At 44.7% G+C, this 14,216-nt stretch overlaps 2 protein-coding genes across 5 annotated transcripts; both read left to right on the top strand.

Annotated features, from left to right (window-relative positions):
• Positions 1–5: 5 nt before the first annotated feature.
• Positions 6–1,406, top strand: LOC118114137 (zonadhesin-like). Its single transcript, XM_035164394.2, has 3 exons — positions 6–493; positions 582–1,132; positions 1,207–1,406. Exons 1-3 carry the CDS (start codon positions 280–282, stop codon positions 1,333–1,335), a joined length of 894 nt encoding a protein of 297 aa, XP_035020285.1. The 5' UTR covers positions 6–279; the 3' UTR covers positions 1,336–1,406.
• A 192-nt stretch (positions 1,407–1,598) lies between these two features.
• Positions 1,599–14,165, top strand: LOC118114136 (IgGFc-binding protein-like). Of its 4 annotated transcripts, XM_047341005.1 has the most exons (20): positions 1,599–2,183; positions 2,378–2,574; positions 3,526–3,827; positions 4,015–4,591; positions 4,859–5,451; positions 5,642–6,198; positions 6,633–7,204; positions 7,297–7,855; positions 7,943–8,132; positions 8,278–8,413; positions 8,509–8,699; positions 9,087–9,659; positions 9,757–10,345; positions 10,430–10,477; positions 10,582–10,976; positions 12,333–12,871; positions 12,945–13,137; positions 13,245–13,622; positions 13,705–13,976; positions 14,073–14,165. In XM_047341005.1, exons 7-12 carry the CDS (start codon positions 6,719–6,721, stop codon positions 9,169–9,171), a joined length of 1,647 nt encoding a protein of 548 aa, XP_047196961.1. In that variant the 5' UTR covers positions 1,599–2,183; positions 2,378–2,574; positions 3,526–3,827; positions 4,015–4,591; positions 4,859–5,451; positions 5,642–6,198; positions 6,633–6,718; the 3' UTR covers positions 9,172–9,659; positions 9,757–10,345; positions 10,430–10,477; positions 10,582–10,976; positions 12,333–12,871; positions 12,945–13,137; positions 13,245–13,622; positions 13,705–13,976; positions 14,073–14,165. The 4 variants fall into 4 exon arrangements, with proteins under 4 accessions (XP_047196961.1, XP_047196960.1, XP_047196958.1 ...); XM_047341004.1 differs by having other exon boundaries at positions 10,430–10,976; positions 12,945–13,091; XM_047341002.1 differs by having other exon boundaries at positions 10,430–10,976.
• Positions 14,166–14,216: the final 51 nt, after the last annotated feature.

The raw sequence follows: 14,216 nt of genomic DNA, 5'->3' as shown, positions 1-14,216 counted from the left end.
TGTGTTGAGCCGAGGCAAAGTAAAGCTCTTCATGACTGGACTCTCAAAGCGCATACAGACAGATTTTGGTGTTGTTGTGCCATACAGCCCCGACGTCCTGACTGTTCAAATGCCAAGAATCTACTCTGGCACCCTCTGTGGCCTGTGTGGGAACTTTAATGCTAATCCAGAAGACGATCTGATGATGATTCTGATATCTCTCAGGCCATTGCACACTGGCAAACCAGCAGTGAATGTGTGACTGTGCCTAATAACACCACAGTTTGCAATTCACACAATATGGCTCTTTATCAGGGAGAGGATTTCTGTGGAAGGTTACTGGATTCAGAGGGAGAGTTTCAGAGCTGCCATAAAACCGTAGATCCACAAGATTTCTATGATGATCTCTGTTATGGTAACCAGACGACACTGTGCCAAATTCTGTCCAGTTATGTGGCTGTGTGTCAAGAAACGGGCGCTGTAGTGGATGAATGGAGGGCCTCCGACTTTTGTAGTAAGTAACATTTTGAAAGACAATGTTTTCCTAATATTAAATGTGTACTAAGTTGGAAAAATACAATTATTCTTTTCTTTCTCCTCAGATCTCACCTGTCCACCTAACAGTGAATATCAACTGTGCTCCAGTCACATCTCTGACTGTGTCGAAAACCCAAGTCCTCTAGCAGAGACATGCAAAGAGGGCTGTTTCTGCAGACCTGGGTTTTTCCATAGTGGTGGCAAATGTGTACCCGACTCTGAGTGTGGCTGCATTTACAATGGAATCTACCATGAAATTCATGAGAACTTCCTCCCTGATGAGCGCTGTCAGCTGCACTGTGTCTGTGTGGGCCACAACAAGGTGCAGTGCGCCAACAGCACGTGTCCAAATGGAACAAAATGTGGCATCCAAGAGGGTTACAGGGCATGTCACGCATCACAGCCTGTTAAATGCACAGTCATGGGTGGAAGACACTTCAGGAACTACGATGGACAAAACTTTGACTTTAATATGGGAAACTGCAGTTATGTTCTCTCCCAGGTTTGTGATGAGGAAGGATCTGAACCAGTTGTTGCTCTTCAGAAAGGAGAGCTGCACCTGAGGGTCCATGGAGTAAACCTATCATTGGAGATGGAGCATTTAGGCAAAGTAAAAGTAAGGAATTGCACATTTACAAACACATTCTTCTTTCTGTGACTTGTTTGTGACTATAACATTTAAATTTTCAGATCGACGGTGCTCTGCGGAGTCTTCCTGTCCAACTGGATCATGTAAAAATACTACATTCTGGCCTGCTGACTCGAGTTGTTGTCGACACTGGGGTTGTTGTTGTGATGGAAATTCATCTTGAGATTTGAAATAATGAAATTCTCAGACTGGAGTTGCCTTTGAGTCTTTTTAATAGTAAACTCTGCAGAGGTTACACAACAAGCACGGGTGCTCAAAATGGAACTGGCCACAAGTTCACAAAAGCCAGAACTCATACAAAGAGGCGTTACATAAAACATAATCTGAAAAAAAGACCTGAAAGACATGAGATCATCATCTGTGTCTGTCCGTCCGCTGTAGCAGTTCGAAGAAAACATCACCAAATAAGGGCATGCACCCTGTTTATCAAGGTCACAGCAGTGAGACACCGCCAAATAAGGGTTCCATCCTGTCAGGTAGACAGTATCACAGCAGTGAGACACCTGGTCAGGGGGATTTCCACTACCTTAGACACTGTTCAGTGCAATTTTCCACTACATTGTCAATTATGGAGGGCCTCACCTGATACAAGTAGTATTTCCTGCCTCTCATAGAAACATTTGTGGCTTGTGTGGAAACTTCAGTGCTGTTGCTACAGAAGAGAAACTGAGTCCGAATGGCAGCCATGCACTAAATATTTCCCTGTTTGCTTCTTCCCGGTCACTTTCCCCTCATGGAACTAACTGCTCTGAAGAATGTGACTTCTCTTCAGCATGCAACTGTACCAGGGCAGCTGAATTTGCATCTGATAACATCTGTGGCACGCTGCTTTCTCCTGCAGGCTCATTTGGTGGATGCCACTCTGCTGTGGACCCAGAGCCCTTCTCTCAAAACTGTGTGAATGACTTGTGTATTTCTAATGGGAATGAAGAATTGTTTTGCAGGAGTCTGAGCGAATACACTTTTGCGTGCCAAGGGGCAGGAGCTGAAGTCAAACCATGGAGGAGTGAGAAGTGCTGTGAGTATCATTAATCTTGACTCTACACATGTTGTTTCATTAGTTTGGTGATGTGCCAGTAAATCACAGGTCTGCACACATGCTTTTGTTGTACTAGTAGAACTTTGGCAAGCCCCATACCATGAAGTTGGAAGATTGATGTAAGACTAGATGCACTCTGCACAGTATCTAAACTTTTTTCTTTCCTCCTACAGCACTCTCATGCCCTGAAAACTCTCACTACAGTATATGTGTCAGTGCATGCCCTGAGTCCTGTGGTATTTCATCTGATATCCACTGTCCGTGGCCCTGTTATGAGGGATGTCAGTGTGAGTCTGGATACATGCAGAATGGAAATGACTGCATCAAACCTGAGCAATGTGGCTGTTTCTATCATGGGCACGACTATGAGGTAAGTAGCTATACATTACTTGGCTTATACTAACTTGTATGTACATTTTCCCTTTTATCATGATAATGAATGTATGATTTCCCTCTTAATGCAGTGACACTAAATACTTGGGGTGAGATCTGACCTGAATATTGCTGCTTTGTTTGACGTCTGATAAATCGGTTGCTGCCCCGAGGGCGTGCTGACACATTTACATGTGACCCTCACTGCACATTCAGTTACAAACATGTGATATAATTTTGGTTAATCCATGCACCGTTAATGTGACTCATTAATGTCTCGGCCAAATGTATGCCTCGCCTAAATGCGTGACACATGACTAATCACAGGCCTTTGTGTTATACTGGGTGCTTGTTGTTTTGCTTGGTGTTTAGAGAATAGCTGGATAAGACGCACCAGCTGTGAGTCACTGTTTTCTCCAGATTGGGGAGATATTATGGTCTGAGGGATGCTCCGAGAAGTGTAACTGCTCTGCCAATTCGACCGTGCGCTGTGAGCCAGCCTCTTGCCCCGAGGGAGAGAGCTGCACCCTTAACAATACCTGGGGTTGTGCAAGGAAAGGTAGGCCCAGCTGGTTCTGCCGGGTTGGGTGACATTTCCTCACAGGCTAACTGTTTTCATTCAGCGGCACCATGCAACACACTAGCCTCATATTATACAATTTTAAGAGACTTTGATTTACTGTAAAGGCGTTTTTTTTTTTTTTTGCACCTCATACACACCACAAATTAGTTATTTCTTGCACTGTCCTGTCATCTTGAACCTGTCTGCCTGGAGGCCCTTAGAATGATTGCACCTCTTGTCAGTCACAAATGATGATGCAGCAACTTTTTTTTCCAACTTCATTTATTTACAGCAGCAGTTTTATATGTGCTTATTGTCTGCAGACATTTCCAGCTCATTTGTCCTAAACTGACAGTAATATACTTATTTCACTTTTATTTGTTTCAGATAATGATTATAAAATCTGTGAGAATGGACAGACTTGTGCTAACCAGAGCCAACCTCAGCAAACCCAGTGTTGGGTGCATGAAGGCACCCACTTCTACGCTTTTGATGGGAAGGCATTTGAATTCCAAGGAAACTGTACCTACACCCTAGTCCATACGCTGAATGACACCAGTCAGAATAACTCAGTTTGGGTTTGGATGCAGAAAGACAAGACGCACAACGGGTCCTCTCTTGAAGCTATTCATGCCAAAGTGGGTCAAGACAATATTACTATCTACAGAGGGGAAAAAGGCTATATTTGGGTAAGTTTGAATTTGGAGTCTGTCAGTTTATCATTTCTTCAATATATCATTTAACTATAGAAACGTGCAATAGTTGTATGTAGGTTTTTGGTAAAGTAGATGCACTGAAGTTGGAAAGTTTTCCACAAATATGAAGGTAGAATTCAATCTGAAGTAATAGAATACAACATGTTTGTGCTCTTAACAGATAAATGGAGAGAAAAAGCGACTTCCTGTGACTCTACAGTTTGGACGGACAAGGATCAATCATACTGGCATTTTTGTTGTCGTGGATACCAATCGGGTAATCCAAATTAAGTATGACTGGTCTCATACTGCCACCATCCTCCTTTCTAGTGCAGCTGAGGTATGGGGCATGTGTGGGAATAACAATGGCATCAAAGAGGATGACCTCAGGACCCCACAGGGCGAGGTAGTTGATGCTACCGCCTTTGGCTGGAGTTGGAGAGTTCCTGATCAGGACACTCGGTGTGAAGCAGATTGCGGAGCTGCATGCCCACGCTGCTCTGCTGACCAGCTTCGTCTGGAAAATGTTACCAGTCAATGGATCTCTCTGCACGAGTGCATTTGGTCACCACAGAGTCCTTTCCACATGTGCTTGGAAGTTGTAAACTACACTAACATCTCCATAGGAGTTGGCATATTTGACCTGTGCTCCAGTAATGACACTCAGAAGACCCTCTGCCTGAGCTTGGAGGCCTTCGCTGCTTCCTGCCGCAACGCTCAGATCCAGATCGCAGAGTGGAGGAACAGCACCTTCTGTCGTAAGCACATTGTTCTTACTGTGAAGCTAAGTTATGAAATTTAAACTATTTTAAAATGTCATACAAGTCAACACATAAATAATTTGTTTCAGGTGTCTTGTATGTTTTTATTTTTACATGCAGATATTCTTTCACATGACTAAATACCACTGTTTTAATTATACCTAATCTCACCTATTATATTTAACGCCCCAGCAGCTGCTTGTGTTAAAATATATGCAGTTTCTTCACCATGTTTTTTTTTTGGTTATTCTTGTCTCCTATCAGCTTTGTCCTGCCCACCGAACAGCCATTATGAGTCCTGTGGCACAGCCTGCCCCGCCACCTGTGAGAACCCATCCGCCTCAAACCCCTGCACCCTGGCCTGCGTGCAGACCTGCCAGTGCAACTCCGGGTTTGTCCAGGAAGGTGATGCCTGTGTCCCCTTGTCCCAGTGTGGCTGCACTCCCAACGGCACCACTTACCACAGCAACCAGACCTTCTGGGCTGATAAGGGGTGCACTGAACAGTGTGTCTGTTACCCCCACACCCCCCACACCCCCCAGATGCGGTGCCATTCAGATTCATGTGGCCCTGATGAATACTGCGGTCTTCAAGATGGAGTCAGAACCTGTGTCCCCCTCTCGCAGAAGACTTGCGTGTACACCGGACATCGTGTGATCACCTTTGACCACCATGACTATGATTTGCACGGCACCTGTCAGTACCAGTTGCTGGGCATATGTGGACGGAAACGAGGACTGGATGCCATTGAAGTTCATGTGCAGACAGATGGACACCTAGAGTCAGAACGTCATGTGTTCGTAAATGTGAGCGGTGTGCTGGTGAAGCTGAACAGCAAAAACACTGAGAACATTGAGGTAAGTGCTGTAATCATTGTGTTGCTGTTTATTTCTTACCTATTTTCTAAAATTTCATGTCACCAAAAGCAGGTTTGACATTGCAATAGGTCTCAAATAATCTAACAATTAAAGCAAAGTTGGCAGAGTTTTTTTTGAAAGTGTGTTACACTTTGCTGACTTTCAAATGTAATGTTGGCCCCCCCTACAGGTTGATGGTGTCAAGAGGAACATCCCATATCATTTTAACTCTACTGTGCTGGTTTTCTCTCTGGGGCTTCACACTTACATCTACACAGACACGGGCTTTGAATTTAGTCTCAGTATAGAGGGAATAGTCAGCATTAGCCTCTCCCATAAATATGTGAATTCAACTTGTGGACTGTGTGGAAACTTCAACTCCGATCCAGCCGACGACCTCGCAGCAAATGGGACGCAGGAGCATTTTGGTAAAGCTTGGATAAGTGGGCAGAATCCATGGTGTGTGTGTGGAGGGCTGTCTAGGAGGAAGTTGTCCGAATTGTTCATCTGAGCGTTTGGCCCGCTTCTCTGAACCGGACGCCTGCGGGAAAATTCTGCAGGTTAATGGACCATTCAGACACTGTCATGCCAAAGTGGACCCCTCCAGCTTTTACAAGCGCTGCGTCAGTGACTTGTGTCTTCATGGAGGTCTCCAGCCTGCACTGTGTCACTCCCTGGCAGAGTATACGGCTCTCTGTCTTTCCCACAAGGCTACAGTTTACACCTGGAGCAGCCCTGGATTCTGCTGTGAGTATTAATTTACTCCCAGCTCTGTTGTGCCAGTGAATTGAATTAATATCCTCCACAGTTGTAACTGTGTGCTCTTTGAAGTTCAGCATCATCACACACCAAATGAAATATGGAGAGTTTGCAGAAGGCCTGTGCAAGCACACATTTCATCATGCTCAGATTGTTGATATTGATCATCCAACATGAGGAAACTGAATAGTGATTATTTGCTTCCAGATCCGATTTGTTCCCTTGTGTATTTATTGCAAGTTAAAAGTCTTGTTATAATTTTAGAATCAGTGTGCTGTGACTCATTGGTAGGGAGGCCTCAACCTTTTAAGATACTATCAGACCACTAGATGGTACTAATACATCACTGGTCAACCGTTACCTTTACAGCATGTCTCTGTCTTTCTGCCCTTAGTAACCAGTTTCTCTCTGTATCTCCACAGTCCTGTCCTGTCCCTCCGGTACCAGTTACAACACAAGCTCTGCCTCTGTTCACCTCTGCCTCGGCTGGAAGAATAACACGGTAGAGATGCCTCCCAACACTGGGGAGAAATGTCTCTGTGATGCAGGGTTAGTTCACAGTGGCAGCCTGTGTGTCTACCCAGAAAACTGTGGCTGCCTTCACAATGGAGAGTACCTCAGGGCAGGACAAGAGGTGTCTACATGCAGACAAAGCTGTTTATGTCATGCTGGGGGAAACATGACTTGTCATAATGTCTCCTGTGGAGAGGATGAAGAGTGTAAGCTTATTAGGGGAGTTCAAGGTTGCCACCCCAAACCCAAAGTGGCACACTGCTCTGTTGACTGCTCCAAATACACCACGTTTGATGGACGGGCATTTGAATTTCAGGGTTCATGTAACTACACTCTGGTTCAGATATGCTCTCTAAAGAACCTGGATGTGAAGCCTGTTGTTATCACTGCACATGGCAACCACCTTGAAGGCAGGCAGATCAATCTGCAAGTCAATACAATGTATTTTGAGGCCTCAACAGTTTTTCCTGGAAAGATTCAGGTAATTTGTGGAATCATTTCAATTTGACTTACTGTTTATCATCAATTATCTTTTTCAGCTTATTGTTTGATGTTTAAAACTATTTCTGCCAGGTAAACGGAGTGTATGAGAATCTGCCATTCACCCAGAACAATGTCACTGTACGTCAGAGGAATGGTTGGATCATCATCAAGACCCCACAGTCAGTCGAGCTTATTTCAGACCTACGAGGCCACATTCAGGTCAAGAGCCCTGCCATTTACCACCAGTCTACCTGTGGTCTTTGTGGAAACTACAATGATAATCCCTTAGATGACCTGCAGCTACCCAATGGCACTGTGATCTCAGATCCTGACATTTTTGGGCCATCTTGGAAGTTGTCTAATGAATCCTCCTGCAGCGACACATGTAACAGCAGCTGTCAACTCTGCCAGACCCCTATGCCAGAGTATAGCTCTGACCTGTACTGTGGCCTCCTCACCCACCCAAGGGGACCATTCTCCTCTTGTCACCATTTAGTGGATCCACAGAATTACTACTCACTCTGCATGAAGATACTTTGTCTTGCGAAGGGGCAGCACAGGGCCCTGTGTGAGACACTGTGGGTTTATGATGCAGCATGTAAGGAAGCAGGAGGGATGACTGACCTCTGGACAAACACTACAGGCTGTGGTAAGTCTCATCAGCTTGGTTCTTTCGTTTTAATTGAATGAATACCATAAATACTGAACACTTAATTTCACTCATTTTATTTTTCAGCTTATCAATGTCCTCAGTTCAGCCACTACAGCCAATGTGCCAATGTTTGCTCCTCATTGTGCCCTGAGATTAGCGTGGCAGTGCAGTGCCCCAGAGACTGTGAGGAAGGTTGCATGTGTGACACTCATCACTTTTTTGATTTGTACCAGCTGAGCAGTGTGGCTGTGTCCAGAACGGAACAAGGTTTAAGGTCAGAATTCAACTTTGTTTTGCTGCCTCATCCTGTCTTACACCGTTATATGGATTAATACATTCTTTTACAGTGTTAGGGAATCTTATTTAAATATATTTTACCTTCTTTGATTCACTTATTCAAATTTTGTTCCTTTTTTCAGGCCTCTGAGAGCAAACTTCTCCAAAACTGCACTGTTAACTGCACCTGCGGGCCTCCTCTCGTCTGTGAGAAATACTCCTGTCCTCCACTGCACAGTTGTACAGTTCTCCATGGAATCATGGGATGCCACAAGAATGGTATTTAAACTGAAGAACCATTTTTAAATCCTTATCTGCCTGCTCGTGTATTATTACTGTGTGTAGTTAAAATTTGATATTTATCTTTGATACAGCGCAGATCCCAGATCCCTGTGAGGGGAAAATGTGATGAAACAGAGAAATGCTCCCTGAGCGAGGGCGTGCCTGTGTGTAAGAGCCATCAGGGTCTGTGTTGGTCCTGGGGAGGGCAGCACTACCACACCTTCGATGGGCTCAGCTATGACTTCGAGGGCACCTGCACCTATGTGTTCACAGCCAGCAAAAGGTCAGCAGGTGTTCTGACGCCCTTCAGTGTTTCAAAGAAGAATAAGTGCACAGGCAGTGGAGTCGCATCCTCCACACAGGTGGTGACTGTAAAAGCTTACTGGTTCATCATTAAGCTCAGTGGTGAAAAGGGTAAGATCCTGAGCGGGAGGAACTCAATAGCTTTGAGTTCATGTATAAAAGTGAATTCCCATAATCTTTTTATTTTTGGCTTGTAGTGTGCATTGATCACATAGTTGGATATTTCTTTGCTTCACCTTGTGCATATGTTTTTCTTTTATGATAATATAGATTTTACATATAAGTAAATATCTGTTTTATAATGAAACTTAGAACTGCGGTACCGATTGTAGAACTAAAACTTATTAGTATTCCCTTTTATTTTCAGGTTAATGGTCTGGTGCCTTACATTCCTGTTAATCTGCTGCAGGGTAAAATCCAGGTCTCTTACACCGAAGGCAAAACTCTCCTGAAAACGGACTTGCTGGTTTGCACGTAGTCTTTGGGGGTAACTTCAAACTTGTTGTTACACTGCATCCACGCTACAAGGGCAAAGGGTGTGGCCTCTGTGGAAATTTTAATGGTGCTATTCAGGATGAGTATCCTGCAGCCACACCTGGTTCCCTTCCCATTAAGACAAGTGTGGCGCTTGCTCAGGCGTGCAAGCTCTTTGATGGTGACCTTAACTGTTGCACTGGTTGGGAGCAGAAACTCGATGAAATTACTTTACCAGCAGAAACTATGTCTGACGTCTCCAGTCACTGACTGTGTGCAGAGATCATAGATCAGAAGGGTCCATTGGCCCGCTGTCATAGTCATGTCAATCCCAATTCCTTCTATGAAAGTTGTGTAGTCGACTACATGGGTGACAGACTGTCAGAAGATGTTGACCAGGCCATAAATGCATATACCTTAGTGTGCGAGGAATCCAGAGATGGATACTACGATGGCATCACAGCTGGTAAGCAGTCTCTTTGAAGAGTGCACGATAATGCAGTTCAAATTTGGGATACTGTTCAGCTAAAATATTTTAATAACCTTCAAATAAATCATTTCAGATGTGCACTGTCCTCCAAACAGCCACTACAGGACCTGTGGCTCAGCCTGTCCTCCATCCTGTGAATTGAATGCCACTGTCTGTCATGAGGCCTGTGTTCAGGGCTGCTTCTGTGACCCTGGCTTCCTCAGGAGTCCACAGGGCTGTGTGCGTTCACACCAGTGTGGCTGCACAGACTCTAGAGGCAAATACTACAGCCTCAATGCAACTTTCTGGATTCCAGACAACTGGGGTCAACTCTGTATTTGTGGACCAGCTACTGGAGAGGTCCACTGCCGCCCGGCCCAGTGCCCAGGAGGAATGGTCTGCAAGCAGCTTCATTACGGGTGTGTCAACCGGAAAACCCCCAGAACTGTACCATTGTTACCGGGCTGCATTTTACACCCTTTGATGGACATAAATTTGACTTCAGAGACAGTTGTGAATACTTATTAGTTCAAACTAGCTCCAACCCGACTGGACTAACACCATTCAGTATCACGATCTCTGATGCAAGTTGTCACAAAAGGCTTTTTCATAGTCAAACTTTAACCCTCTCAATCTATGGTTTGGAAGTTGTGGTAAGAAAAGACGACCCAGCAAAGGTTTTGGTGAGTATACTGCAAGGTTGTATTAACCGTCTTTAAAATTAACAACTGCACTTTATGCTCATGTGTCCTATTTTTCATTTTTAGATGGACAGACTGTATAAACCCTTGCCGTACTCTCACCAGACGGGCCATGTAAATGCCCACCGAACACCTACATTGCTCATCATTCACACTGATGTGGGATTACAGCTGATTATCTATAACAGCGGCACGCTAATGATTATCCTCCCCAGCAGTTATGGCTCCTCCGTCTCTGGGCTTTGTGGGAATGCAAACAGTGACCCTCAGGACGAGCAAATGATGTCCACTGAAGAGCTTGCCCACAGCTGGAGGTCTCCTGGAGCAGAGACCTGTAGGTCCAACTGTTCGTCTGCCCTGAAGCATTGTCCTGTTGAGGCACAGAAGCTTTTTGAAGGCAGTGTTTTTTGTGGCGTGTTGTTGAATAAGCTCGGGCCGTTTGCAGAATGTGCCACAGTGTTAAACCCCCAGCCTTACTTCCACAGCTGTGTGGTGGATTCCTGCTCTTTTGCTGGACACTATTCAGCACTCTGCAATTCCATTGCATCTTATGCTGCTGCTTGCCAAGCAGCTCAGGTGCCCATCAGACACTGGAGGAGTGACACTTTCTGTGGTGAGTACAAGTTACTTTTTTATTGGTTATCACAGCAAACACTTCAAAGCTGATTTAATTTGAATGTTTCTCTGTCTTGGTTCAGAGCACTACCACTGAGAAAAGTACACAAGGGCTCACTTATTCTTTATTGATTATTCAGGCTTTTACGAACAGTCTATGCACGACAGCAAACATTGAACTTGGTGCGAAGGGAAATGCAAAAAAAAGAAAATCAATAACATCTTAACAATAAAAATGGGAATGACAGAAGAAACCTGGAAAGCACCACACACATAAAAGTTTAATTGTATAGCTAATTATGACCCTTTTTTTTTTTTTGAACATGAAGTTAATTTATTATTTGCCTCTAATTTGACCTTCCATCAGTGTTTTTATTATAGGTGGAAGGTGAACAACACATTTCACGCTTTAGCCACATAGATTCAGTTTTCAGTCTCTGCACTGTCATACAATTATACATTTATACCATTAGAGTCAGTGGGATTGACAGTTAAACAGCATGGGTGGGTGTATGGAGAAAATGTCTGTAGGATCGAAGTACAATGATTGTGTTTGGTAAAAATAAAAATCGTTTTTTCTATCTGCTTTGTCTTCCCTTCCCTGGTATTTATGAAGATGATAATAATACATGTTTTATGTCCTATGATACTGACCGAGGTTACTTTTTGATGTGCACCTGCAATCCTTGTGGAGAACAAATAAGAGTAAAATAATGAGACGTCCTATAAATGTCCTGCCCTAAGAATAGCCACTATGAGCTGTGTGGACCTCGGTGTCCCGTTGTATGTGCTGAGCTGTCCTCTCCAGCAAACTGCAGTGGCGGTTGTGAGGAGGGTTGCCAGTGTGACCCTGGCTATGTCCTGAGCGATGGCCAATGTGTGCTGCTTTCTGACTGTGGCTGCATGCGTGACGGACATTATTACCCTGCTGGACACTTCTACTCTGAGAAAAGCTGCCAAACGTGCAGCTGTAACAGGAGACGTGGCCTGCAGTTCCATGGAAAGCTGCTTGGCAAAGGATGGCTTTGTTTTGCAGCATGGTGTTTGCAAAGTTTTTGCTGACTTTGGCTACATCAACTTAGACAGTGTTATTCTTCCTCACCACGGTGCTTGCACCTATGTAGTGTCCGCCCTCACCTCTAAAACCATACATGACTATTCTCTGCTACTTAGCTTTAAAAAGGACAGTAATGGCATTTTCACAATAAGCAAACTGGTGTTTCATTGGCAGTCATTAGAAGTGTCTGTTAACCCTGAGACTCTATGGAAATTACATGTAAGTTTTTAAATCTGTATGAATGCGATTTTAAATCTGCAAAGACTTTATAAAACTCAAACTGCTATTTCATTTAAGGTGAATGGTGAAGAACGCAGCGTTCCTTTTGACAATGGAAAACTTGCAGCATCCCAAGTTGGCAACAGACTCATTATCATTACACCATCTGGGGTGGGAATCGACTTGTCCTCTACCCAGTACCTCAGGCTAACTGTACCTCAGGTATTTGACGCCGCAGCCTCGGGCCTCTGTGGGAACTTCAACGGAGACAAGTACGATGATATGGTACTGAGAGACGGTCGTCTCACTGAAAGGTTTGCAGAGCTCCTGGACAGTCGTAGCTCTTGGACAGCACTGCAGTGACACTTGTGAGTGTGACGAGTGCACCCTGTCCCCGCATGAAAATATGATCTGTGATCTCCTGTTGAACAGTAGTATAGAATTCAGGCGCTGCTGGAACAGTGGTGTGGAGCGTGATGTTTACAGAGAGATGTGCATTAGGGCTGTCTGTGCTGGGGCAGGGCACATGACCTCCTGTCTGTTGCTGGAAGCATATTCTGCAGCCTGCCATGCTAAAGGAATACCAGTGGACCCATGGAGAGAGAACACGCTTTGCTGTAAGTGAATCATGATGATAGTTGCTTTAAAGTATGTGATGAATTCTGAATGATTTGTATTTTCTGCCCCCAGCTCTCCAGTGTCCTGACAGCAGCAGACCAGGAGTGTGTGTGTGGACTCTGGCTCCAATTCATGCCCTGCTCTGCTCCAGCCTGGTTCTTCAGCAGTCTGTTCTGAGGGCTGTCAGTGCAGCGATGGAAATGTGTTTGATGGCAACAAGTGGGTACCTTACAGTGGGTGTGTTCACCAAGATGTATATATCAAGGTGACTCTAAAAGCTTCATACAGACATTAAATGCTAAGCATGTTATCAAGGGAGCATGTTATCTGCAATCAAATCTCACATGCAGAAATTGTTTTCTCTCCCCTCAGGTGGATGAGAGGCTGTACACGGAGGACTGCACACAGATATGCTGGTGTCACACTTTGGGTGGGGTAATATGTGAGCCAGCAGGCTGCAACCCGGGGCAGCAGTGTCCTCTGAGGGACGGCTTTTGGGGCTGTCATGATAGACCTGAAGTCTGTAAACTCTGGGACAGTCTCCACATCACCACACTAGGCGGACAGCAGCTGAACTTGGAACCCGGGTTATCTTACAGTGTGATGTCACTGTGCGATGAGGCCAGTGCTCAGTGGTTCAGTCTGATCTCTTATCGTGGACAATGTGATGGCAGCTCTTCCAGGCTTGTCACTGTGTTTGAGATCCTCCTGCGTGGATTGTCAGTTGTCATACAGGAAGGACTAGTGAAGGTATAACCCCACTGAGGATTTTAATAACCATCAACTGAAACATTGAGAAATGATTGTCTGACCTCACGGTTTTATCCCACAGGTAAACGGACACTCTGTGTCCCTCCCTTACACTTCGTCATCGGGGGTGTCCCTGTCATCTGGTGTGAACCAGGACAAGTCGGATGTCATAGTGATCTTGAGGAGAGACACCGGGATGGAGTCCGAGTTGGAGATGGAGATTGGTGTTACCATGGTGATGGTCAAAGTCCCTCTCTGGTACTCGGGCAAATTGTGTGGTCTCTGTGGAAACTTTAATGACCTCCACTCACACAGTTCAGTTGAGTTATGGGTTCTCCATGACTTTCCTGTCTGGTAAGTGATCCTCTCCACAACAACAGTACTGTATGGGTATTCAATAATATATGTACTGTATAAGACACTAATTAATTATTTTTCCTTCTTCCACAGTCGCGTCACTGGATGATAACCGATTGTTTTAATGTCCTGACTCATGTGTTTGGTTGAATGTCTATTTCAAATATAAAAACCCTTTAAACAAGATTGTGTAGTCATTTGAACTGTGTGCAAACCCTTCCCATATGTTCTAATGCA

This window comes from Hippoglossus stenolepis, chromosome 8 (genome assembly GCF_022539355.2).
Source record: "Hippoglossus stenolepis isolate QCI-W04-F060 chromosome 8, HSTE1.2, whole genome shotgun sequence".
NCBI lineage: Eukaryota > Metazoa > Chordata > Actinopteri > Pleuronectiformes > Pleuronectidae > Hippoglossus > Hippoglossus stenolepis.
This window is presented reverse-complemented; position numbering and strand designations above follow the sequence as displayed.

Excerpts from the sequence above, each read along its gene's own strand:
- LOC118114137 (XM_035164394.2), top strand. The coding sequence starts at position 280 with ATGGCTCTTTATCAGGGAGAGGATTTCTGTGGAAGGTTACTGGATTCA. Across the intron at positions 494-581 it reads GAGGGCCTCCGACTTTTGTA|ATCTCACCTGTCCACCTAAC; the intron begins GTAAGTAACATT and ends CTTTCTCCTCAG. Across the intron at positions 1,133-1,206 it reads AGCATTTAGGCAAAGTAAAA|ATCGACGGTGCTCTGCGGAG; the intron begins GTAAGGAATTGC and ends TTAAATTTTCAG.
- LOC118114136 (XM_047341005.1), top strand. The coding sequence starts at position 6,719 with ATGCCTCCCAACACTGGGGAGAAATGTCTCTGTGATGCAGGGTTAGTT. Across the intron at positions 7,856-7,942 it reads GACAAACACTACAGGCTGTG|CTTATCAATGTCCTCAGTTC; the intron begins GTAAGTCTCATC and ends TTTATTTTTCAG. Across the intron at positions 8,700-9,086 it reads GTGTTCACAGCCAGCAAAAG|GTTAATGGTCTGGTGCCTTA; the intron begins GTCAGCAGGTGT and ends TTTTATTTTCAG.